Source organism: Pongo abelii, chromosome 9, assembly GCF_028885655.2.
Source record: "Pongo abelii isolate AG06213 chromosome 9, NHGRI_mPonAbe1-v2.0_pri, whole genome shotgun sequence".
Lineage (NCBI taxonomy): Eukaryota > Metazoa > Chordata > Mammalia > Primates > Hominidae > Pongo > Pongo abelii.
In genome coordinates, this window is record NC_071994.2 from 97,050,846 (window position 1) to 97,075,628 (window position 24,783).

The 24,783-nt window shown below is 42.0% G+C and overlaps 1 protein-coding gene across 2 annotated transcripts in view; it reads left to right on the plus strand.

The window, feature by feature from the left end:
• Window positions 1–24,783, plus strand: part of PANX1 (pannexin 1) — a 59,038-nt gene that overhangs the window by 7,341 nt on the left and 26,914 nt on the right. For both annotated transcript variants that reach the window (XM_063727834.1, NM_001131396.1), the window contains 1 exon segment: window positions 17,497–17,636. In XM_063727834.1, the coding sequence (XP_063583904.1) occupies window positions 17,497–17,636 (140 nt within the window).

The window sequence follows — 24,783 nt, forward strand, 5'->3', positions numbered from 1 at the left end:
AGGATGAAATCATTTCCTAGAATAGTTTTGCATTCCTGCGTTCCTATTTGAAATAAGTGGAAGAAAAAACAAACACTGCCCTGTACACTATCCAGCCCTAACTCCCTCAAAATGTGAGTGCGTTAGAAGTTTGGAAGAAGCATTTTGATGTGCTCTTGGTTTTAAGAAAGAAAGGGCTTCCTTCAGGAGGTAGAATTGCAACTCTAAGTTGAACTTCATGATACATGTTCTCCTAACACTCTAAGTTTCCTTCCTAACATTTACCACAACTTGAAGTTAGGTAATTACTTGCATACTTATTTGTTGAATACTGTCATTTAGGGCAGGGACCATGTGTCCTTAAAACTTGATACATATCAGCCGGGCGCGGTGACTCACGCTTGTAATCCCAGCACTTTGGGAGGCCGAGGTGGGTGGATCACGAGGTCAGGAGATGGAGACCACGGTGAAACCCTGTCTCTACTAAAAAGACAAAAAATTAGCCAGATATGGTGGCGGGCACCTGTAGTCCCAGCTACTCGGGAGGCTGAGGCAGGAGAATGGCGTGAACCTGGGAGGTGGAGCTTGGAGTGAGCCGAGATCGTGCCACTGCACTCCAGCCTGGGCGACAGAGCGAGACTCCGTCTCAAAAAAAAAAGAAAAAAACTTGATACTTAGAAGTATTAGGCGGCTCTCACGTTGCTGTGAAGAAATACCAGAGACTGGGTTATTGATAAAGAAAGGTTTATGTGGCTCATGGTTTTGCGGGCTGTACAGGAAACCTAGTGGCTTCTGCTTGGCTTCTGGAGAGGCCTCGGGAAACGCAGTCATGGCAGAAGGCAAACAGGGAGCAGGCACGTCTTGTATGGCAGGAGCAGGAGCAAGAGAGAATGGGGGGAGGTGCTACACATTTCTAGTGGCTCACACCTGTAATCCCAGCACTTTGGGAGGCCAAGGCGAGCGGATCATGAGGTCAAGAGATCGAGACCATCCCTGGCCAACATGATGAAACTCCGTCGCTACTAAAAATACAAAAATTAGCTGGGTGTGGTGGCGCATGCCTGTAGTCCCAGCTACTTGGGAGGCTGAGACAGGAGAATCGCTTGAATCCGGGAGGTGGAGGTTGCAGTGAGCTGAGATCATGCCACTGCACTCCAGCCTGGCGACAGAGTGAGCCTCCGTCTCAAAATATATAGACAAATAGATAAAACCTGAAAATAGGCCTTAGGACCTTCATGGACTCTAGGTTTGGATTAGCAACATCCCTTTAAAAAACCACGCAAACACCTTTTTTCTGCAGCGGGTTGCTTTCTTGGATTGCTTCCTTGTCAGACCCCTAACTGAGGCAGTGAGAGCTTGGTCCAAAGTGGAGAAAGGGAGGCAGTTTGGGGGCATTTGCCCTGGCTGAGCTAGGAACTCTGGGCGAGGCAGGCCCCGCTGCATGCTGTGGGGTTTCTAGGGGCAGCAGGGAGACATTAGTTACTTGGGGAGAAGGGGGCCTAAAGAGAATCTGCCATCTGCTTGGTACCAGGCACACCTAGTTCTGTGGGGGGTGAAAGGGGTAGTGGGAAGGGGACTCTGTTGTTTTTTAATAAATTTTCTATAAAGCTCACACTCCTTTTAAAAATATAAATATTTATATATGTATATTATATGATTATAAAGATAAAACTTACTGTAGAAAATATGGAAAATACAGAAGAGAAAATAGCAGTAAATCTATAATACTACCAGGGATACCCACTATTCTATCTTGGTCTGTTTTCCCCCAGGATGTATGTGTGTATATGTATCTATATCTATCTGTCTATATATATAGAGACAGATATAGATATAGATATATATCTCCGGTAACTTTTAAAAAGTTTTCAAAAACCAAACACTAAGTCCAGGCCATGTTACCATGTTCCTAAATTGTTGTCCATGATTTTTTTGTTGGTAGTGACATGGAATGTTGTGCACATGTCAAAATTTAACTGTTTCACAATTTTTGTAATATAAATAGCATTGTGAAGAACACTCCTGTACATAATAAACCACCTCTCTAAAGATCTCAGTATTTCAACGGATTGTGTAATTCTAATTACAAGGTCAAAGTATACATAGACATTTTTAAGGCTTGACTGGTGTGATTGGGTTGCCCTCTGGATAGACCCCCAATGGATACTTCTCCCCGCAGCTGAGGGAGTGGCTTTCCCCACAGCTGGCAAAAGTTAGTGGATTGTCGTCCACAGTTTAATAGGTGAACAAAGGTGTGTCATTGTTTTAAGTCGCATTTATTCAGTTACGGCATTGAATGTTTTTTCATATGTATTTTTTCCATTTATATAATTCTGTGAATTGTCTGTTCTTTTGCTTACTTTTCCAAGAGGATGTTGGTTTCTCAATGGGTTTTATTAACTATTTCTATGTTTCAAATATTTTCTAGCTAGCCTTTATTGTATTTTCTTTTCCAGTTGTCAGTCTCCTTTAAATTCTGTTTATGTTAAGCATTTTTGTTTTTTAATTTTTAATTTGTGTGGGTATGTAAAGGTATATATTCATGGGGTATGTGAGATATTTTGACACAGGCATACAATGTGTAATAATCACATCAGGAGAAATTGGGCATCCATCACCTCAAGTATTTATCCTTTATTACAAACAATCCAGTTGTACTCTTTCAGTTATCTTAAAATGTAAAATTAAATTATTATTGACTACAGTCACCCTGTTGTACCATCAAATATTGGATCTTATTCATTCTTTCTATTTTTATGCCCATTAACCATCTCCATTTCCCCTGACAGCCATCCCTCAGTAACCTTTACAGTATAAGTTTTGATAAGCAGAAGTTATTTTAAGTCATCAAAACTACCCATCTTTTAATTATTTCTTCAGTTCCATTATGATTAGACTGTTATAGCCCATCCTTACGTCTATCAGTTTTTAAAAATGATCTTTAATGATTTTATTTGAACATTTACCTCTATAGTCTGTTTTGTTCTTTTGGTGCTATAAGTCAAGACTCTAGCTGACAATCCCCCCATTGTCATTTATTGAGGAACCCGTTCCTTATTCATTGATCCTTGATGATTTCCCAATCATATAGTCAACTCAAGTAAGTGAGCCTATTTTTGGGCTGTTTATATTGTTCCACTGGTCTATTAATTTTCATGAAAATACCAGACCATCCATTTTGTCACTGCTTTCATACTGGCTTGTTTTTAGATGTGAGTAGATACCTAGGTAAATTAAAGTTATAAAATATTAGAAACATGACAGGGAAACTGAAGCTCAGCAATCTAAGTGAGTGACTTGCTTGGCACCAATTGTCACATCGCCTTAGTAGATTAATTTCTCATAATATATCAAATATTTAAAAGGCTCTTGAATTATAGGAAGAGCATCATTATCAGTAGGATCCTTACTGGAAACTTGTCAGGCTAGCTCACTATTGGACTTTTTAAAATACTGTAGTTATGAGGAACACTATTTTGATATATAATAAATATTTATTTGATCTTTGGTTTCCCAGCACTCTGCTGATGAGGTCACTGATGGCAGTGGTCTCCTGGATAGCCTTGTGAGCCGGGCTTGTTGCCAAGGGAACCAACCATGTGATTAGAGGGTTGAGACTCTCAGCCCCAACCCCTGACCTCACGGGAGGGGAGAGGGGGCTGAAGCTTGAGTTGATCACTGGTGGCTCATGATCTAGTCAACCATGCCTCCATAGAAACCCAGGGAGAGGGTCCCGAGGGCATCCAGGTTACATCCACACTGGGAGGGTTGTGCATCCCAACTCCATGGAGACAGAAGCTCCTTCACTCAGGACCCTTCTGAACCTCGCTCTGTGTATCTCTTCACCTGTCTGTTCATTTGTATCCTTTAAAAGATCCTTTTTCGTAAATTGCCAATAGTAAGTAAAGGGTTTGCCTTAGTTTGTGAGTCACTCTAGCAAGTGAATGAACCCTAGGAAGGGGTTGTGGGAATCCTCAATTTATAGCTGGTTGGTCAGAAGTTCTATTACTGCTGTTCTTGTAATTGTGGGAAGCTGTAATAAATAATGGATGAGCTTAATAGAGTAGAAATGCTTTGAAAAAGATTACAACTTCCAGATCGGTACAGAAAGTGGTGAATATTTCAGTATGAAGGATAAATAGGCTATACATGGACTTGGTGCTTCAGCTAATGAGAAAGGCCCATTCATGGGCACCCCATGGCTGTCCTGGGGTGCTTACTGCATCAGCCCCAGCAGGTCCCCTCACCTTACTGCTGGTGTGGCAGTGGAGGGAATTTTCCAGGTTAATTTTAATTTGCCAAATGTCTATATATGTCAAAGTTCAGACAGTAAGAGGAAAAATTAAAGCCCTGCCCTTTTTTATGGACACACCTCAATCTCAGTTTCTTCCCCAGAGGTAACTACTGTTCCTGTTTAGTGCATATTCTTTTACAGTGCTCATTTTTTTGCAGTTTGCTCATTTATCTTTAATATGTCCCAGAGATATATCTTCATGTTAGTGCATGCAGATCTGCCTCATCTTTTTAAATGTGCCACAATTTTCCATCATGTGACTCTACCTCAATTCATTTAACCGTCCGTTTATGGGCTAGTATGTTCATTCCACTTTTTCCTACTACAAACAGTGGTTTAATGAACATCCTTGCATGTGCTTCTTCGTGCAGAATGTGTTTCTCTAGAGCCGTGGTTCTCAAACATTTTGGTCTTAGGGCCCCTTTACACCCTTAAAATTTCTTGAGAATTCCAAAGAGATTTTGTTGTCTATTGGTATTTATCATATTAGAAATTAAAACTGACAGATTTAAAAATATTTATTAATTGATTTAAAGTAAACCCATTACATGTTCAGGTATAACATATTTTTATGAAAAATAATTATAAAACAGAAACTTAGTAATAAGAATAGCATTATTTTCTATTTTTTAAAATCTACTTAATATTTCATAGTAGATGACTGGATTCTGGATTCTCATTCATTATGTTGTAATATTCCACATCAATAGCCTCCAAAACTGCACTGCATACAGTCATGAGAGAACGAGAGTAGAAAAGCAAGTAACAATGTAGTATCGTGAACATAGTTTTAATGTCATGAACCTCCTGAAAAGGTCTCAGGTTCCAGGGTTTCCAAACCACGTTTTGAGAACCATTGTTCTAGTGGGGTTTGAAATCAGAGGGACAAAAGTTGTGCACATTTTAAATTTAAAAGGCACTTTCAACTGCCTTCCAGAATACCAGTTTACACTCCCATCACCAATATAGGCCAAACCCCCCGCCCCGCTTCTTTACCAGTGCTTAATACTTTCACAGTTTTAAATTTGCCAATCTTAATGGTTAAAATGCCATCTCATTGTTTTAGCTTGTAGTTCCCTATTTACACTGGGATTTCATGAGACACACATTTCTGGGCTCACTGTGACACTTGGCGGTGTCTGGTGACTGCCCCCTCCCTCGCCAGTGCCCACCTTTTTCTTTGGCTTGGGATGTTTGATCCTAGAGAGACTGACAGGTCTCAGCTTGTTTTTCTTGGCTTATGAAATACCCCTTCCTTCTGAAATCCATCTTAACTATTTTTAATTAATTTTTTAAGCTAAAATGTTTTTTAAAAAAACCCTAGTTGTTTCACTTCTGAGCCCTCTGTTTCCTGTTTACATTTAGTCAACTAGCAAATATTATTTATTAGGAAATGTGAATAGTGATTAAGGCATGAGTTATAAAGCCAGACTTCCTGGGTTCCAATTCTGGCATGGCACACATTGGCTGTGAGACCTTGGACAAGTTACAGAATTTCTGAGTGCCTAGCCTCCTTGTCAGTAAATGGGGCAGTAATAGAGTTCTCACCTGTGTCACAGGGTAAGAATTAAATAAATTAGCGCTCGAAGCACTGGAACGGTGTCTGGTACGTAGGAAGCACTCAGCTCAGGTTAGCTGCTAAACATCCCCTAATCCTGTTTTGACCCTTTGACAGGTGACGACCTGGGGCTGCTGGGGTTGGGGAATGTGTCTGGGGCACACAGAGTGGGGCTAGAGTGCATTGCTCTTTCCAGAGCCTGGGTTCTCAGGCACTGCTGTGTGCTCTCTGCCCTTTCCTGTCATGTGTCTGAGGGACACAGGACTGCATGGGGCAAGCTCACAGCCCAGCTCAGAAGCTGCTGGTTTGTCCTGGGTCTCTGGGAAGCTGCTGGTTTGTCCTGGGTCTCTGGCTCTGCCGCCCTGGGATTATCTTTCCCACCCCTTGGATTCCTGCTGGGGAGGGTGCCTAGTCTGTTAAGCGCCACCACCAACCTCACCCTCAGTTCAGCACTGCAGCCTCAGCTGGTCATTAGGCGCATGGGTGTATGGATTATAGTACCACTGGGGACTTGAAAACACAAAACACAGCTCCCCACCCTCACCTGCCAAGCCCTCCTTGCCTTTACTCATAAATTTAAGTCTGGACTTCCCAGTCTGTCACCCCAGGATGTCCTTTATCTGACCCCAGCTTGACTGTGTGCTCCAGACACAGTGGTCTGCTTCCTGTCTTAAATGGGCTGTCAGCTTTAAAGACTCAGTGTTTTCTTGTGCTGTTTTCCAAGCCTGGGTTCCCTCCTCTCCTCCTTTGAGTATGAACATTTGTCATGGTTCAGTCATTACCCTTATGTGATTTGTTTTCGTCTACAATAATTGCTGGTTTATATCCTTGGCTGCCTCCACTGGACTGTAAGCCCTTGGAGGGCTGGGACCATGTCTTCTTTATCTTTGAATCCCTTGCATTGCATATGGTACCATGTACATAATAGGTGCCCAGTGAATGCTTTTTGGCTTAAGCTCCACACAGTTGAGCTGAGAGCCTTAGGGAGAATACCTGTGCTCTGTTGCCCCGTGTAGAAATGGGAAGAATGGAGCCCTGGGGAGGGCGTGCTGCTGGCACAAAGGCCATGTGGCATTAAATACCCAGCTCTGATGAAAAAGTGTGGATGTCCCTTTTCTTTTTTGAGGTTCCTTGAAAAAGCATTTGTCACTCTAGCGTCTGCATCTGTCATGAGTTTTTGTCTATTTAGAATGCCCTTGTTTGCAAAGAGGTCTCATGACCAGTTGTCTACGTAATAGTAGCAGTCATTGTAAGTCCTTTTCATGTTGCCAGAGTCACCAATCTTTGTTTCAGTACTGAATTTAAACACTCAAGGCCTTGTCCTACACAAAAGGGTTTCTTTGTTGCAAGAACGACAAAACCCAGCTTTTAAAAGGCATCTTTGAGGGAGAGATGATGCAGAAGGACTTAATGAAGTTGGATCTAGTTTCAGGCTGTGGCCCCTTTAAATCTAAGATCCCAGTTATCCAAGGAGGCCTGCTTTCATGATGTGTTTGCTCTAGTATTGTAGAGGATAAGACAGATGGGTAAATAAATAAATACGAAATTCATGATAAGTGCACGGAAGAAAGTAATAGAGGATGCGACAAGGGAGCCCTCCATTCTTCTGTCTCCAGTGCTTACCATGTTGCCTGACAAAGAAATAAAAATATTAGTTCCTATTTACTGAATTCTTACTGTGTGCTGGTACTATAGTAGACATTTTATTTAATCCTCATAGGAATTCTATGAGGTTTTACTAATGAGAAAACCTCAGAGAGGTTAAGTAAGTTACTGGGAAGTAAAAGAGAAAACCGAATGTCTGTTGAATATAATAGAATCTTTTTTAAAGCAACATTCAGGAATAAAGACTCCAGAGAACCTCTGTTTATAGAAGACCTACCTGACTTTTCCCCTTTAAGCTAAAAGTCCCTCCTCCATATCTTTTTTTTTTTTTTTTTTTTTTTTTTTTTGGGACAGTGTCTCTCTATATCGCCCAGACTGGAGTGTAGTGGTGTGAACATGGCTCACTACAGCCTTGACCTCTGGGGCTCAAGTGATCCTCCTGCCTCAGACTCCCATGTAGCTGGGACCACAGGCACACACCACCATGCCTAACTAATTTCTAAATTTTTTGTAGAGATGGGGTCTCACTTTATTGCCCAGACTGATCTCAAACTCCTGGCCTCAAGCAATCCTCCCAAAGTGCTGGAATTATAGGGGTGACCCACGGTGCCCAGTCCCCCTCACCCATATCTAACTGGATTTCCACTTGTTTCATGCACATTAGGCCTCTGTGTCAGTGAAGACCAGCTGAAGAGTAATTTTGTTCTAACCCTTCTTCTACTTGAAGAAGTCTATTAAAGCTGCCCCTTGGCCTTAAATAGTCTGTTCCTTTAACATTTTTCTGAAGTCGGTCCCTCTTCTTCTCCTTCCCCCATTTTTTCCCATCATTCATTTCTTACAATGCAAAAACCAAGACCAAGCACATTTCCTCTAGTGAATGTGTGACCAGTCTGGGGTTGCTGCAAGGATTCACTTCCCAGCTCTCACGTGTCACATTCCTGTTGTGACATTTTTGATGATGTCGTTTTTTTGATCTGGCCCTTTCCTTCCATGGGTCCAGCTTCTGTCTCCACCAGGTGAACTCCACACTGCCAGTCCCCTCCACCCTGTCAGCAGTCTTTCTGACCCCACACAGAGTAGCCTTAGGCGCTCTGCGTAGGGTTCTCACACTCCAGCCATTGACTGCAGGTGGCCAGTCTTGTCAGCTCTGTGGTTTTTAATGAACTTGGGCCTAAAGCCCAGGACCAGTTGTCTGGCGAGATTGGTGCTGGCCCTTTCTTGCTGCTGCTTGTGTTACAGGCTGGCCTGGCATTCCACAGTGCCCATCTTCTCCACTCCACCCAGCCCCCATGGCCTGTCTGCACCTTCTGTCCTCCCCGGCCATTCATCCTCAGGGTGTCATAGGTGTTGGGGAAAGAGTATGACCACACACTCAGGGCTGATTGCAACTTGACCATGTATTAGCTGTCTTACTTTACTTAACCTCTCTGAGCCTCTGTTTCTCATCTGTAAAATGGGTATAATGATAGCTAGTTCACAGGTTTCTTTTACTAGGTAGAATGAGAGAATCTAATTCCTGTCTTGTAGTAGTATTCAGTAAATATCGTCTCCTCCCCTGATTCTGTGGTGGAAAGGAGCTCATATGTGTGATCAGTACATAGGGGAAATGATATCAACATATATCAGTGTAACTAATCACATTGGTTATATGTGATTTTTTTCCAACATGTGAATGATTTGTGCCATCAAGTAACAACATCTGGATGAAGCAAGCTAAAGAGGACTATAGCGTGTACGTGATGCCCTGCTTTCCCCTTGGCTTTGTTTGACAATGTGCTCTATCTTAGAAATGCTGTTATACAGTGCTGTCTGCTCTTTGTGCATTTAGTCCTTATGTGTGTAACTCGGCAGCCTCAACCTTTCTTTATACACCCCTTAATTGTGCAAGCATGTTTTTATCAGGATTCTAGTGCTCTTGGTTTAAAAAAAAATTGCATAGATTTTTGAGTGATCTGCCCCAAACCTGTATGCTCCATAAGCACTGTTATTTTCGTGACTTTGCAGAACACGTTCGTGAACATATCAATAGTTGTATAGCAGAGATATTTGGTTTTCTTTTCTGCCTTCCATCTAGCTTTTTGCATTCATGTTCATTTCATGGAACCAAAATCTTCGGCCTGTACCAGGCTGGGACCTAGAGGTGATAGAAGAGATTCCTTGCAGACATGTGCTGTGACTGTGTCTTCATACCATCTCCTGAGTTATTGCAATAGGTTCCTGTCTGGTTTCTGTTTCTGTTCTTGACTCCAGATAGTTATTGACATAGTATCCAGACTAAACCATTTAAAACAAAAATCAGAAACTACCTTTGCTTTAAGAATTCTGAAATTATTTTGTGTACAGTTTGGGATTGAGTAAATGAATAACTATAGATACTGTTGGGAGCCAGGATTCTCACTGTGAAAGAAGAAAGAACAAACATGGGATGGGGGAAGATGAAGAAGAACTCAGTGATAGTGGATTAGAAGTAAAAGTTTCCGTCTCAATTTACAATTTTTTATAAAAGATTTCTTTTCTAGTTTCTGCTGAAGGGCTAGGAACAATGGCATCTTTGTAACAAGGACCACATCGAGCACCCAAATAATGGTTTTAAAATTTCTTTACCCACCAAAAGGAACCCAGAGCTCTTTGCAGAAATGGCCAGTTGTGGAGTGGAAACAGAAAGTACACGACAAGCCCAGAACATTTTGTACCAGGATCCATGGGACTGCTCAGGAACTGAGGGGAACATGTCGAAGGACACAGGAGCTAGTTTGATAGGAACTATTTGAACATCAGAGTGAATAACAGTAATGGATTATAAAATATTGAATAACAAAGGATTACGTGAGTCCATATTGATACTAAAAGATCAAGAGAAAGCTCCTCTTAATCCATTGCAACTAATACATGTAGAAGGAACAAATCAAGTTGGAAAAAAATACTTATTTTGCAACCACATTTAAAGTATTTGATTCACCACTGGGTGAAAGTGTGTCCTGGGACACAATATTGACCCTGTCTCCGAGGGTCCCTCCACAGACCACTTACCATTGCACACGGGGAAAGGCACTTTTATGGCAGAAGAGACCTAGCAGACAGCACCTTGACTAAGTGCCCACCATAGCTGACGTCACCCAGTTATGGGGTAAAGGTCATCCGATGCTCCCAGGGTGCTGTCCTGAGGACCCACAGCCCTTCCTCAGGATTCCTGCCAGCAATGCAGAACCTGGATTGGAGTGTGGAGAAACAATCAGACAAACCCAAATTGAGGAGCATTGCATTAAACAGGTGGTGCTTGCCACACGTTAGGGTCGCAAATGACAGACAAAGACTGTGGAACCGTTCCAGGATAAGGTGACTACAGAGATAGGACAACTAATGCAATGTGTAGGGCAGGACTGGATCCTGGTTGGATAAAAACAGTTGCTATAAAGGCTCGTTTGGGAGATCTGACTATAGATAATCGCTTGTATCTGGTATTTTAAGAACTTTGGTAATTGCACTAGATTATTTAAAGAGAATGTCCTTGTTTTAGAAGATACACACTTTTGAGAGTAAAGGGTCATGATCTCTGCAACTAACTCGCAAGTGGTTCAGAAAAGTAAAGGATATATTATATATGCATAGAGAGAGGGTGTGTGGCAGAGTGGTAACACTGGTTGAATCTAAGTGCTGGGTATATCAGATTTCATTGTAATAGTCTTGTAATCTTTTGGTAGGTCTGAAAAATTTTCAAAATAAAATATTTAATTTTAAAAAGATGAGGTAAATAGAGCAAAATGTCAGTATTGCTTTAAACTCTTAGGTGTCTGTTACATTATTTTCTGTATGTTTGAAAATCTGTATTTATCATCTGTAATCTGATGACAAAAGTAAAATATATATATTTAAATACATCCAGTACTTTCATCTTAATATGCCATTGAGTTCTTCTGATGCCTTTTTTCACTGGTACCCAGGTCATGAACTTTTTTTCCACCCAACAGTGGTGACATTTACATTGGAATTATATGGGTTTTTTGTGTGGTTTAGACCTTGTGGGTGTGCAAGGGACTGGACTTCCTATCACAGGGAGGAAACCCCTCAAACTGCTACTTAGTTTTCTTGTCTGTCTCTTCTTGTGGGTGTCATCCTGTCTTCGTGGTTGCTTGTGGCTGTCATCTCCAGCCCAGCCTCCTCGTTTCTGTTCCTGCACTTAGCAGGCTGCGTTGTTCACACCGTCATTCCCAATTAAATTAGATAAGCCTTGTAGGTTCCCTTCTGAGGCCCAGCAACGTGGTCGTTTGCTCTCTTTGGCTGTGGGGTTCAGTGGTCACACCCTGGACCATGCATTTGGCAGGTACAGACTATTAATTCTTCCCTCCATCTGATGAGGGCAGTGCTGTCTTGACAGTGCCATGTCTGATCTGTTGGACTCACAGGGGCAAACCATTCATTCTAAAATGCCCCAGAGTTATTTGTTGCTCTATTCAACAGGGATGGGGAGGGAAGCATCTGGGGCTTCTTGTAATTCATTTAAAAGGAAACATTTGATGATGCCCAGCTTTAGCTAAGGAGCAGGTGTTAGCCCTTACGTGTTCTCTTTAAAAGCCAGGCTTAGCTGTGGGAAAGAAAGACCTGGTGAACCAACGTGGTTTAAAGGAAAAAAAAAAAGAAGTATTTCAATTCCATTTTTTAGTTTGGGCTGCAGAGGGTACTTATATTTTCTCACTGGTTTAAAACATGCCTGTGCCTCAGAGTCAGTTCCCACAGAGGAAAAGTGAAGGCAGTAATGGACAATTCGGGACATCCAGAATATATTTAATTTCATGTGTTTGAAGCTAAAGATGGATTTGGATTGAAGTCCGCTGGAAAGGTGAAAGGAGAGGAATTTGGCTTGCTTTTAGTAAGAGAAGTTATTCTGAGATTCTTGTAACATTATCGTATTTTATGATAGTTGAGAACTATAAGTATTGGCCAAGAATACCCTTCGGGGCAAACGTCATTTGGTCTTAGTATGTTGGGGTCAGAGGTACTTTAAACAAATTCAGACGTGTTTCATCCTTCTGAGTGCTTGTTGCTGTTCTGTGTTTGTTTTCAGAGCTGACCACTGTCCATCTCTTCTCTATACCACACATTCAGGATCCTCTTTGTATAATTGTTCTCACTGAGAATTTATAATAGTTTTCAGATCTTTTGGCAACCTTAAAATATAGCCAGACCTTTCAAGTTTGGTGCTTTATGGGTTGTAATATAATCTACTTGGATCCCATATGTATGAGGTATGTGTGTCTATAATTTACATTAAGGTGAATTAAACCGATTTTTTGTTTTGTAAATTAAAATCATTTTGCAGACTTTTAAAGTCATGTGTATATGCTAATGATTGTACTTGATATAATCATTATCATATTCTCTGTTTTCCCTTTGAGCCTCCAGAACAACCCCAGGATTTTCTCTCCTGGCTTCTTCCTTCTCATCCCTCCATTGCTGACCTGATTTTCTTTAATAATTTATGCCTTTCACCTCCTCTTTCTTGTGTTTAGAAGGTAGAGAGAGCTGAGTTGACATCCCAGCTTCACAACCCACTAGCCACAAGATCACTGTGCCTCACACCTCACTTTCCTCACCTTTAAAATAGGGGTGAAAGTACACAGCAAGGGTTAGTTCCCTTCTCCTGCCTAGGAGCAGGATCTAACCCCGTGTTAGTAATGCATGAGAATGAAAGAAAGCATATTAAAAGAGAGGAACAAAAAAAACAGGGTGCGTAGATCATAGCAAAAGTAAGCCAAAGCCCTCCTGCTGAAGTGGAACAAGAATGGAGAGCCATCCCGCCGTAGTGTCTTTGAGAAACCTCTGGCTTGCTCACCCCAGCCCCAGTCCTATTTTTCTTTAGGCTATGTTACTCTCTAATCATCTATAGGTACAGGTCTAGGCTACACCAAGAGCCACCTGTGCTGCTGCTCAGGCAGCAGGTGTGACCAGCACCCTATGCTCCAGGTCAAGGCACCTGGAGGAGGGTGGATGGGGAGATGTCTGTGGCATGGATTGCCACAGACATTATTTAATAGATGTTGTGGCTACTTCCTCTGGGCCTTGTGAGCACACGTTTTCTCCTGGTGATCTTTAACTGTATTTGGCCAGACGCACATAAATGTAAAGCCCACAGCTGCCTCTGCACTCTCAGCCAAGTGGAAGTAGTATTCTTTGTTGTTCTTGGCATAAACCTGAAACTCTTTCTTTCCTGTACAGTAATAAAAGGCAGTGCATGTCTTGCAAAATCTGTTCCCTAGAAATTATAGCACATACTTGTTAAGCTGACACACAGTGCAGCAGAGCATGGGGCTGTGGCTGGGGATCTCATGGGACTCTGTTTTCTCAGCTATCAAGTTGGACAGTGATATCTTTGGGAGATACTTTAACATTAATTGAGATAGTATTTATGATAGTACTTTGAAACTTCCAAAGCACCAGACAGATGTTACTTGGTACACAATCGTGCATGAAGTTCAGAGACAGACTATGTCTTGCCTGTAAAACCTTGAGGTAGTACTAGAGGAGATAAGACATATATGTCTGTGTGACACGGTTCAAAGTGATTTTCTGCACATCTCTGATTTAAAGATGTGCAGAAGAGCACTGTGGGAAGTCAGTGGGGAGGAAGCTTTGTGAAGAGGGTGATGCCTGAGCAGAGCTTTGAAAGATGAGCCATTGAGGAAGATGGTATGTATGGGGCATTGACTTAACAAGCAGGTTCTGGCAAGAGGGCCTCCGGGCAGAGGGGATCACATAAGGCATAGATCTGAGTGCATATCGGGCCTATACAAGCCACAGCCTTCATTGAGTTGGATTGGAGCATTGATTTGGATTTGTAACCCAGGCAGTAGGGAACCACTGAAAAATGTTAAGCCCCAGGAGTGGCAAGATAGAACTGAGCTCTAGGATGAATAATCTGGCAACAGTTTAAACAGGTGGAGAAGGGAGAGACTTCCTTCTCCTGACTCAGAGACTCAGAGACTACTTGGAAAACACACGAAGATCTAATGTGTTTACCTCCCAATATTATCTTGAAGAGTAAATGAGATAGAGGATGTGGAAATACGTTTGAAAAAATGAATCCGGATGGTCCCTGTCCCAAGCTTCCTGGCCCCCGGCCCCCAGGCAGCAGCTGATCACCCTGACCCCTTGCCTTTCGGTGCCTTTAGGCAGCCTGGGTGAAGGCGTAGGCTCAGAGCCTGGCTGTGCCGGTCCCCTGTACCCTCCTGCTTTGCCGCCCTCTTCACTCCTGCTCTTCACTCACCATTTGTTGCCTGCCCCTCCCTACCTGGCTGTTGACATCCTTGACTTGGTTTCCCATTTCTGGCCTGCGAATACCCAATACCTGGGGATTGATGTGTTTCTTTTTCTAGATATGCCCTTGACCCTTCCCAGGAAGCTCTTCCCTTCCCGGCTGCTTGGAGGCACCACCTACTTAGACCACACCCATTCCAACAAAGCCCTGGTCCCCAGGAGCTCCTCCAGGGTGGCCTTGCAGGGGTGACTGGCTTAAAGAGGAGTGTTGAGAGAAACTGGGAGTTGGATACAGATTTAAATGAATGCTGCTACCATTCACTAGCTTGGGTAGGGGATTACTGAACACTTGGAGCTTTGGTTTACTCCAGGAGAAAAGGAAAATAATGATGTGTCTCTCCATTTGGTTGTGAGGCTTAAATGAGGTAATGATTTAAAGGGCTGGTTGGTGTCTAGTGAATATGAGTTGCCCACTGCCTTTTCTTCTGACTTTCCATTCCAGATGAAGACCATTTCTTAAGAGCTTCACATGTTTCTGCCCTCCTCTCTCTGTTATATTTTCCTTCTTCCTCTTTTGCAAAAGCTTTGGTATAAAAAGTGTAGTTATTTCTGCTCCAGGAGTTTCTACCCCTGCCTTGAGGGGGAGGTCCTCGAGATCCCAAGATAGAGCTTTTGAAGCACTCTTTCCTATAGAAAGAATGTTAATAAATGTTGGATACTTGCACAATGAGGACTTTGCCTAAGGAACATTCTGGGCCAGGCAGGCTTTCGTGAAATCATAACAGCATTATTCATTTTCATGAGTAAGTACTTGGACAGATATTCCCAAGCAAGCAGCTTATCAACAACCTTGCCAGAAACCGTCTGATTATAACCTGAGGACTATCTGTCCCCTTGGGTATTTGCTGTTGTCCTCATAAGCCTTGGCAGGTGGCTGGCTTAGGAAGCATTTCACACTGATGCAGGAACCATGTGAGCTTAGTACCAAGTCATGTGCTGTCCCGACTACTCATCTTTTTATAAAATCTAAGAACTTAAGTTTAATGGGATAAGACAGTCAGAAGGGACCTTGAAATGTCTTACCTGTCCCCCACTCATATTTAAGCCATTCTTGAATGGCAAGAACTACCCCATTATAGAACACTTGCTGATGTTTGTGACTTTTCATGATGATTTCCTGCAAAGTCTCTTGCTGAGAAGTCCTTTCTTGATGTCTGTGAGTGCACAGGCCCCTGATGGGGAAGAAGTGCTCAGGGCCTTGCCGCATACTGCTCCTACCACAAGAATATACTCTCCTGAGAACATCCCCATCACTTCTCTCTTATACCATAAGCATAAAGGCCACCCCCTCCCCAGGCGAAGATGAGCGTTGAGGCCTTTTGTGTGCCAGGGATTAAGGAAGTCCAGCTCGGTAACTTCCCACTGTCCCTATCACTGCTCCATAGGGTGGGAAGGGAGAATGGTAGGCACATCCCAGTCTTTAAGGCAATGCGAGAATCTGCTTGTTACTTCATCTAGGAAAATGTAACACTAATTCAGCAACTTCTGGGAACCAGACACCCTAGCAAGTGCTGCAGCAAGTTTTTTTTGTTCTTTTTTTTTTTTTTAAATTTTTGTATTCACCACAACAAATCTGTAATGTGGATACACTATTAATGTCATTCCTATTTTAGAGATCCCAGGCTTTGGGAAGTTAATGACTTACCAGCTGTGACTCACCCTGCTGAGAGTGGCAGAGTCAAATTTAAATATGACTCATGTCAGAGCCCAGTCACTGAGCACACTCCCAGGCTGTGTTGGATGTGGAAGAGAGTGTGCCTGTCATGGAGCCTTAGCTCTGACCCCTATACCTGTGACACACACACCTTTGAATGTGCCAGGTGGGGACAGGGGATCAGGGCTGGGCCAGGCAAGGCTTAGCACCAGCCCCTGTGCTACTGGTGGGAAGGGGAGGACACAGCCCTGCCTGCGCCTTAGGATCCTATTTGTCAGTTTGCTTCCATGGCCTGTGTGTGTCAGGAGCACAAAGAGTCTTCCAGATGGTAGGTTTTACAGACGTGACGGTAGCATCTGCAGACAGATGTAATCTTCGGTTTGCAGAGGAGAAAACCAAGTCCCAGAGTCCCTTCCCAGAAGAGCAAGTGAACGGCAGAGCCCCAACAGGACCCAGGTCTTCCCATTTCCCATCTAGCGTCCATCTGCTGTTGGGAAGTTTGCGGTCTTGAGCATTTCCCGTCCAAATGTAAACCACTTGGGCTGCAGTTTGGGCCTGTTTCTTCATTAGTGTTACAGGAGGTAGAAAACCACTGATTTCCCATCCAGTGTTCTATTACCAATGTTCCCTTCAGCTTTCTCTTCCTCAGGCTAATAGTTCTTTGCTTCTTTGTTCTAAAAGAACTTGTTTTTTAGTCCAGTTTTCCGCATTCAGGTGCCTCACTGACCCTCCCACATAACCTTTCCTTTTTCTCAATCCTTACTCCAAACTAAACCAGCTCTCTCCACGCTTGCCTTGTACATTTTGGGCTCTGGTTCTTTTCCTGCTTCCTTTTTCTTTGTATGGTAGTTCTACTTCTTTTAAGAATTTTTCCCCAACTGAGGCCAAGCTGCTGTCATGACCAGTGTTGGCCAAAACGACTCTGTGATCTTTTGTTTTAATATGAACTTGGGTGATTGTTTTTAGTTCTGTCCTAATGTCTCCACCTCCTGTCCTGGTGCTTCCCTAACTTAGACAAAACTAAAAACATGTGAGATGGGGACAAGGGTCCAGGTAGCTGTGTTTTCATTGGAAACTATCTGTTTTGCTTCTTAGGTACACAGATAAGCTGTTTCTCTCCAAGTTCTTTCTCCTGGCGTCAGGCTGCCTTCGTGGATTCATATTGCTGGGCGGCTGTTCAGCAGAAGAACTCATTGCAGAGCGAGTCTGGAAACCTCCCACTGTGGCTGCATAAGGTAAAAGGAGACATTTCCAAATAGAACCTGTTTGCTTTATAGATAAGGAAACTAAAGCCCAGGGAGGCTATGCCAGAGACCACACAGATATTGTAGCCAACCAGATTGTAAAACTGTAGCACCTTATAGTCAAAAAGAACCTCAGAGATGACTTGGTGTAGGCACCATCATTTAGCACAGTGGGGCAATGGAAGTGTTCTTTGAGTTTTAGCTCTATAACAGCAGGCATCTTTTGTGTCTTGACACCTTTGTATCATAATGCCCAACAGGATGTCTGGCCCATAGTAGGTTCTTAGTACATTTTGAGTGTCTGAATGAGCATAGCTAGACAGTGGCAGAGCTAGGATTCATGCATAGCTTCTCAGCTAGCACCTTTTCTACCACACACAGGGTCTCTTGCAGAAAGTAAGGACTGACCTAGAGTTCAGTTGCTTCTAGCTGATACGTTACTGGAGCATCAAAAAGCCTAGTGATGAGGCCCTCTGGGGGTGTTGGCTGTAGCACTGCTTTTGGAATGGATCCGTTTTCTTTTTGATAGATCCAGATACTGCAGGGAAGGGTAGATACTACACAAGAGACACCAATGTCTGGGTTCCACTCCACTTCCCATAGAGCAGAGGTACATTCTATGGTCAGGGAAGTGGTGGTTTGTGCATGCAGGTGGCAGGGGATGCAGTGAGGAACTTAGGCAGCGGTTGATAAGTTCATGCAGAAGAATGTTCTCTGAGTTACGAAGTGACTGCATTAGGTCTTCTCTGTGCTTATGAAAGTAGGACTTTGTTTCAGCCTGTCATTAATTTCAACCACTGTTTCTTTTGTCCATTGTGAAAACAATTAGAATGTGTATCTTCTGGTATTCTTTTCTGCTGAAGAAAATATAGAATTTTAGCTTTCGAAAACCCAAAAGCCAAAGTTTGACTCTCTTCTGCTTTGACCTGCTTCCAGACACACCATCAGCATCCTTCTTCGTAAAAGGAATGATTTAAGGGAGCTATGACTCAGGCTTGTTTGTTTATAGTTGACCCTTGAACAATGTGGGGGTCAGGGGCACTGGTCCCCTGCACAGTCAAAAATTTGTGTGTAACATTTGACTCCCCCAAAACTTAACTACTGGTAGCCTACTGTTGACTGGAAGCCTTACCAATAACATAAACAGTCAATTAACACATATTTTACATGCTATATGTATTATATACTGTATTCTTAACAATAAGCTAGAGAACAGAAAATGTTATTAAGAATATTATAAGGAAAATAAAATATATTTACTATTTGGTTTGTGCAAAAGTAATCGTGGGTTTTGCCATTAAAAGTAATTGCAAGGTGGGCGAGGTGGGCGGATCACCTGAAGTCAGGAGTTGGAGACCAGCCTGGCCAACATGGTAAAACCCCATCTCTACTAAAAATACAAAAATTAGCCAGGCATGGCTGGGTGCGATGGCTCATGCCTGTAATCCCAGCACTTTGGGAGGCCAAGGCGAGCGGATCACTTGAGGTCAGGAGTTCGAGACCAGCCTGGCCAACATGGTGAAACCCCATCTCCACTAAAAATACAAAAATTAGCTGGGCATGGTACAGCTGCCTGTAATCCCAGCTACTCGGGAGGCTAAGGCAGGAGAATTGCTTGAGCCCAGGAGGTGGAAGTTGCAGTGAGCTGACATCATGCCATTGTACTCCAGCCTGGGCAACAAGAGTGAAACTCCATCTCAAAAAAAAAAAAAAGAAAGCCAGGCATGGTGGTGCATGCCTGTAGTCCCAGTTACTCAGGAGGCTGAGGCAGGAGAATCATTTGAATGTGGGAGGTAGAGGTTGAAGAGAGCAGAGATCACGCCACTGCACTCCAGCATGGGCAACAGAGTGAGACTCCAAAAAAATAATAATAATAAAATAAATATATAAAAGTAATGGCAAAACCCGCAATAAATTTTGCTCCAACCTAATATTTATTAAGTGGAAGTAGAACATCATAAAGGTCTTCATCCTCGTTGTCTTATGTTGAGTAACTCAGGAGGAGGAGGAAGAGGAGAGGTTGTTCATGCTGTATCAGGAGTGGTAGAGGCAGAAGAAAAGCCCCATAAAAGTGGGCCCATGTAGTTCAAATTCATGTTGTTCAAGCGTCAGCTGTATTGCTTGCCATTTTGCATAGTGGTGCCCTATAGTGACTCTTTTCTCCATTTAGGTTGGGCTTTTCTCTTTATTTTCAGCCATAGGTGAGTTCTCATCAGCTTTGCATGGTTTAGTAGCCAAGGCAACAAATAATAGGACTTGCAGTGTGAATGGCCACAGTTCTAAAGTTTAACAGCTTGCTTTGTAAATCCAAATTTTTACTGTTGTAGTTTAAGTTCGTTTGTTATAGTGTTCTCATGAAAATAGAGTTTTAATGAGTCCCTGGGCTGGCTGTGATGGATCCACAGGAGAATTGTCTAGTGTAAGAGTTGGCAGGGGTGTCAGTAATTATTTTAGAGCAAGAATAAACTAAAAAGATTTTTTATCCAGATGTATTTTACATTTAAGGGTAAGGGAACTTTGAGGGATCTAGCCTAAAGGTTGTAGGACCAGTTACTGACCAACACACCAGAGCTCAGATCTTCAGACTCCTAGCCCATTGCTCTTCTAGTCAAGGAAGGGGAAATCTGGAAACAGTATAGGTAACCAAACCTTGTTACCTGGTATTAATTAGAGATTAAGAAACCCTCTTTCTGGCAGTGGAAGACTGCTTGTTTGAATGGAGGTTCATCTAAGTTTCTCAGCAGAGCTCTTGCCAGACTCACAAGCCTGGGGACAGAAATTGAAGTCAGGACCTGCCACGTTGGAAGGAACCTTATTAACACTCCTTGGCATTTGGTTGGGACTCTGAAAGGCTGTTCCTTGAGAATAAGGGATAATCCAGAATTAATCTAGCTCCCATAGGGACTAGAGTCCTGATTTAAATCATTGCAATAGCAGTTGAATGACAGAGATCGGGGATTGCCAGTGTCTGGTCTACTTGCCTGCCAGAAGTAAAAATAAATCCTTTCTGGAGGATTTTCTGGGTGTGATTATCATCCATCTTTTTTTAAAAAAAATTATTTTTCTCTTGTTTCTTTTTTTTCCTTTTTTTTAATTATACTTTAAGTTTTAGGGTACATGTGCACAACGTGCAGGTTAGTTACATATGTGCCATGTTGGTGTGCTGCACGCATTAACTCGTCATTTAACATTAGGTATATCTCCTAATGCTATCCCTCCCCACTACCCCCACCCAAAAACAAGCCCCAGTGTGTGATGTTCCCCTTCCTGTGTCCATGTGTTCTCATTGTTCAATTCCCAACTATGAGTGAGAACATGCGGTGTTTGGTTTTTTGTCCTTGTGATAGTTTGCTGAGAATGATGGTTTCCAGCTTCGTCCATGTCCCTACGAAGGACATCAACTCATCCTTTTTTATGGCTGCATAGTATTCCATGGTGTATATATGCCATATTTTCTTAATCCAGTCTATCATTGTTGGACATTTGGGTTGGTTCCAAGTCTTTGCTATTGTGAATAGTGCCACAATAAACATACGTGTGCATATGTCTTTATAGCAGCATGATTTATAATCCTTTGGGTATACACCTAGTAATGGGATGGCTGGGTCAAATGGTATTTCTAGTTCTAGATCCCTGAGGAATCGTCACATTGACTTCCACAATGGTTGAACTAGTTTACAGTCCCACCAACAGTGTAAAAGTGTTCCTATTTCTCCACATCCTCTCCAGCACCTGTTGTTCCCTGACTTTTTAATGATCACCATTCTAACTGGTGTGAGATGGTATCTCATTGTGGTTTTGATTTGCATTTCTCTGATGGCCAGTGATGATGAGCATTTTTTCATGTGTGTTTTGGCTGCATAAATGTCTTCTTTTGAGAAGTGTCTGTTCATATTTTTTGCCCGCTTTTTGATGGGGTTTTTTGTTTTTTTCTTGTAAATTTGTTTGAGTTCATTGTAGATTCTGGATATTAGCCCTTTGTCAGATGAGTAGATTGCAAAAATTTTCTCCCATTCTGTAGGTTGCCTCTTCACTCTGGTGGTAGTTTCTTTTGCTGTACAGAAAGAAGCTCTTTAGTTTAATTAGATCCCATTTGTCAATTTTGGCTTTTGTTGCCATTGCTTTTGGTGTTTTAGACATGAAGTCTTTGCCCATGCCTATGTCCTGAATGGTATTGCCTAGGTTTACTTCTAGGGTTTTTATGGTTTTACATCTAACATTTAAGTCTTTAATCCATCTTGAATTAATTTTTGTATAAGGTGTAAGGAAGGGATCCAGTTTCAGCTTTCTATGTATGGCTAGCCAGTTTTCTCAGCACCATTTATTAAATAGGGAATCCTTTCCCCATTTCTTGTTTTTCTCAGGTTTGTCAAAGATCAGATAGTTGTAGATATGTGGCATTATTTCTGAGGGCTCTGTTCTGTTCCATTGATCTATATCTCTGTTTTGGTACCAGTACCATGCTGTTTTGGTTACTGTAGCCTTGTAGTATAGTTTGAAGTCAGGTAGGGTGATGCCTCCAGCTTTGTTCTTTTGGCTTAGGATTGACTTGGCAATGCGGGCTCTTTTTTGGTTCCATATGAACTTTAAAGTAGTTTTTCCAATTCAGTGAAGAAAGTCATTGTTAGCTTGATGGGGATGGCATGGAATCTATAAATTACCTTGGGCAGTATGGCCATTTTCATGATATTGATTCTTCTTATCCATGAGCATGGAATGTTCTTCCATTTGTTTGTGTCCTCTTTTATTTCATTGAGCAGTGGTTTGTAGTCCTCCTTGAAGAGGTCCTTCACATCCCTTGTAAGTCGGATTCCTAGGTATTTTATTGTCTTTGAAGCAGTTGTGAATGGGTGTTCACTCATGATTTGGCTCTCTGTTTGTCTGTTATTGGTGTATAAGAATGCTTGTGATTTTTGCACATTGATTTTGTATCCTGAGACTTTGTTGAAGTTGCCTATCAGCTTAAGGAGATTTTGGGCTGAGACAATGGGATTTTCTAGATATCCAATCATGTCATCTGCAAACGGACAATTTGACTTCCTCTTTTCCTAATTGAATGCCCTTTATTTCCTTCTCCTGCCTGATTGTCCTGGCCAGAACTTCCAACACTATGTTGAATAGAAGTGGTGAGAGAGGGCATCCCTGTCTTGTGCCAGTTTTCAAAGGGAATGCTTCCAGTTTTTGTCCATTCAGTATGATATTGGCTGTGGGTTTGTCATAGATAGCTCTTATTATTTTGAGATGCGTCCCATCAATACCTAATTTATTGAGAGTTTTTAGCATGAAGAGTTGTTGAATTTTGTCAAAGGCCTTTTCTGCATCTGTTGAGATAATCATATGGTTTTTGTCGTTGGTTGTGTTTATATGCTGGATTACGTTTATTGATTTGTGTATGTTGAACCAGCCTTGCATCCCAGGGATGAAGCCCACTTGATCATGGTGGATAAGCTTTTTGATGTGCTGCTGGATTCGGTTTGCCAGTATTTTATTGAGGATTTTTTCATCAATGTTCATCAGGGATATTGGTCTAAAATTCTTTTTTGTTGTTGTTGTGTTTCTGCCAGGCTTTGGTATCAGGATGATACTGGCCTCATAAAATGAGTTAGGAAGGATTCCCTCTTTTTCTATTGATTGGAATAGTTTCAGAAGGCATGGTACCAGCTCCTCCTTGTACCTCTGGTAGAATTAGGATGTGAATCCATCTGGTTCTGGACTTTTTTTGGTTGGTAAGCTATTAATTTTTGCCTCAATTTCAGAGCCTGTTATTGGTCTATTCAGAGATTCAACTTCTTCCTGGTTTAGTCTTGGGAGGGTGTATGTGTCAAGGAATTTATCCATTTCTTCGAGATGTTTATAGTATTCTCAGATGGTAGTTTGTATTTCTGTGGGATCAGTGGTGATATCCCCTTTATTATTTTTTATTGCGTCTATTTGATTCTTCTCTCTTTTCTTTATTAGTCTTGCTAGCGGTCTATCAATTTTGTTGATCTTTTCAAAAAACCAGGTCCTGGATTCACTGATTTTTTGAAGGGTTTTTTGTGTCTCTATTTCCTTCAGTTCTGCTCTGGTCTTAGTTATTTCTTGCCTTCTGCTAGCTTTTGGATGTGTTTGCTCTTGCTTCTCTAGTTCTTTTAATTGTGATGTTAGGGTGTCAATTTTGGATCTTTCCTGCTTTCTCTTGTTGGCATTTAGTGCTATAAATTTCCCTCTACACACTGTTTTGAATGTGTCCCAGAGATTCTGGTATGTTGTGTCTTTGTTCTCGTTGGTTTCAAAGAACATCTTTATTTCTGTCTTCATTTCTTTATGTACCCAGTAGTCATTCAGGAGCAGGTTGTTCAGTTTCCATGTAGTTGAGTGGTTTTGAGTGAGTTTCTTAATCCTGAGTTCTAGTTTGATTGCACTGTGGTCTGAGAGACAGTTTGTTATAATTTCTGTTCTTTTATATTTGCCGAGGAGTGCTTTACTTCCAACTATGTGGTCAATTTTGGAATAAGTGCGCTGTGGTGCTGAGAAGAATGTATATTCTGTTGATTTGGGGTGGAGAGTTCTGTAGATGTCTATTAGGTCTGCTTGATGCAGCGCTGAGTTCAATTTCTGGATATCCTTGTTAACTTTCTGTCTTGTTGCTCTGTCTGATGTTGACAGTGGGGTGTTAAAGTCTCCTATTATTATTGTGTGGGAGTCTAAGTCTCTTTCTAGGTCTTTAAGGACTTGCTTTATGAATCTGGGTGCTCCTATATTGGGTGCATATACATTTAGGATAGTTAGCTCTTCTTGTTGAATTGATCCCTTTACCAGTATGTAATGGCCTTCTTTGTCTCTTTTGATCTTTGTTGGTTTAAAGTCTGTTTTATCAGAGACTAGGATTGCAACCCCTGCCTTTTTTTGTTTTCCATTTGCTTGGTAGATCTTCCTCCATCCCTTTATTTTGAGCCTATGTTTGTCTCTGCATGTGAGATGGGTTTCCTGAGTACAGCACACTGAGGGTCTTGACTCTTTATCCAGTTTGCCAGTCTGTGTCTTTTAATTGGAGCATTTAGCCCATTTACATTTAAAGTTAATATTGTTATGTGTGAATGTGATCCTGTCATTATGATGTTAGCTGGTTATTTTGCTCGTTAGTTGATGCAATTTC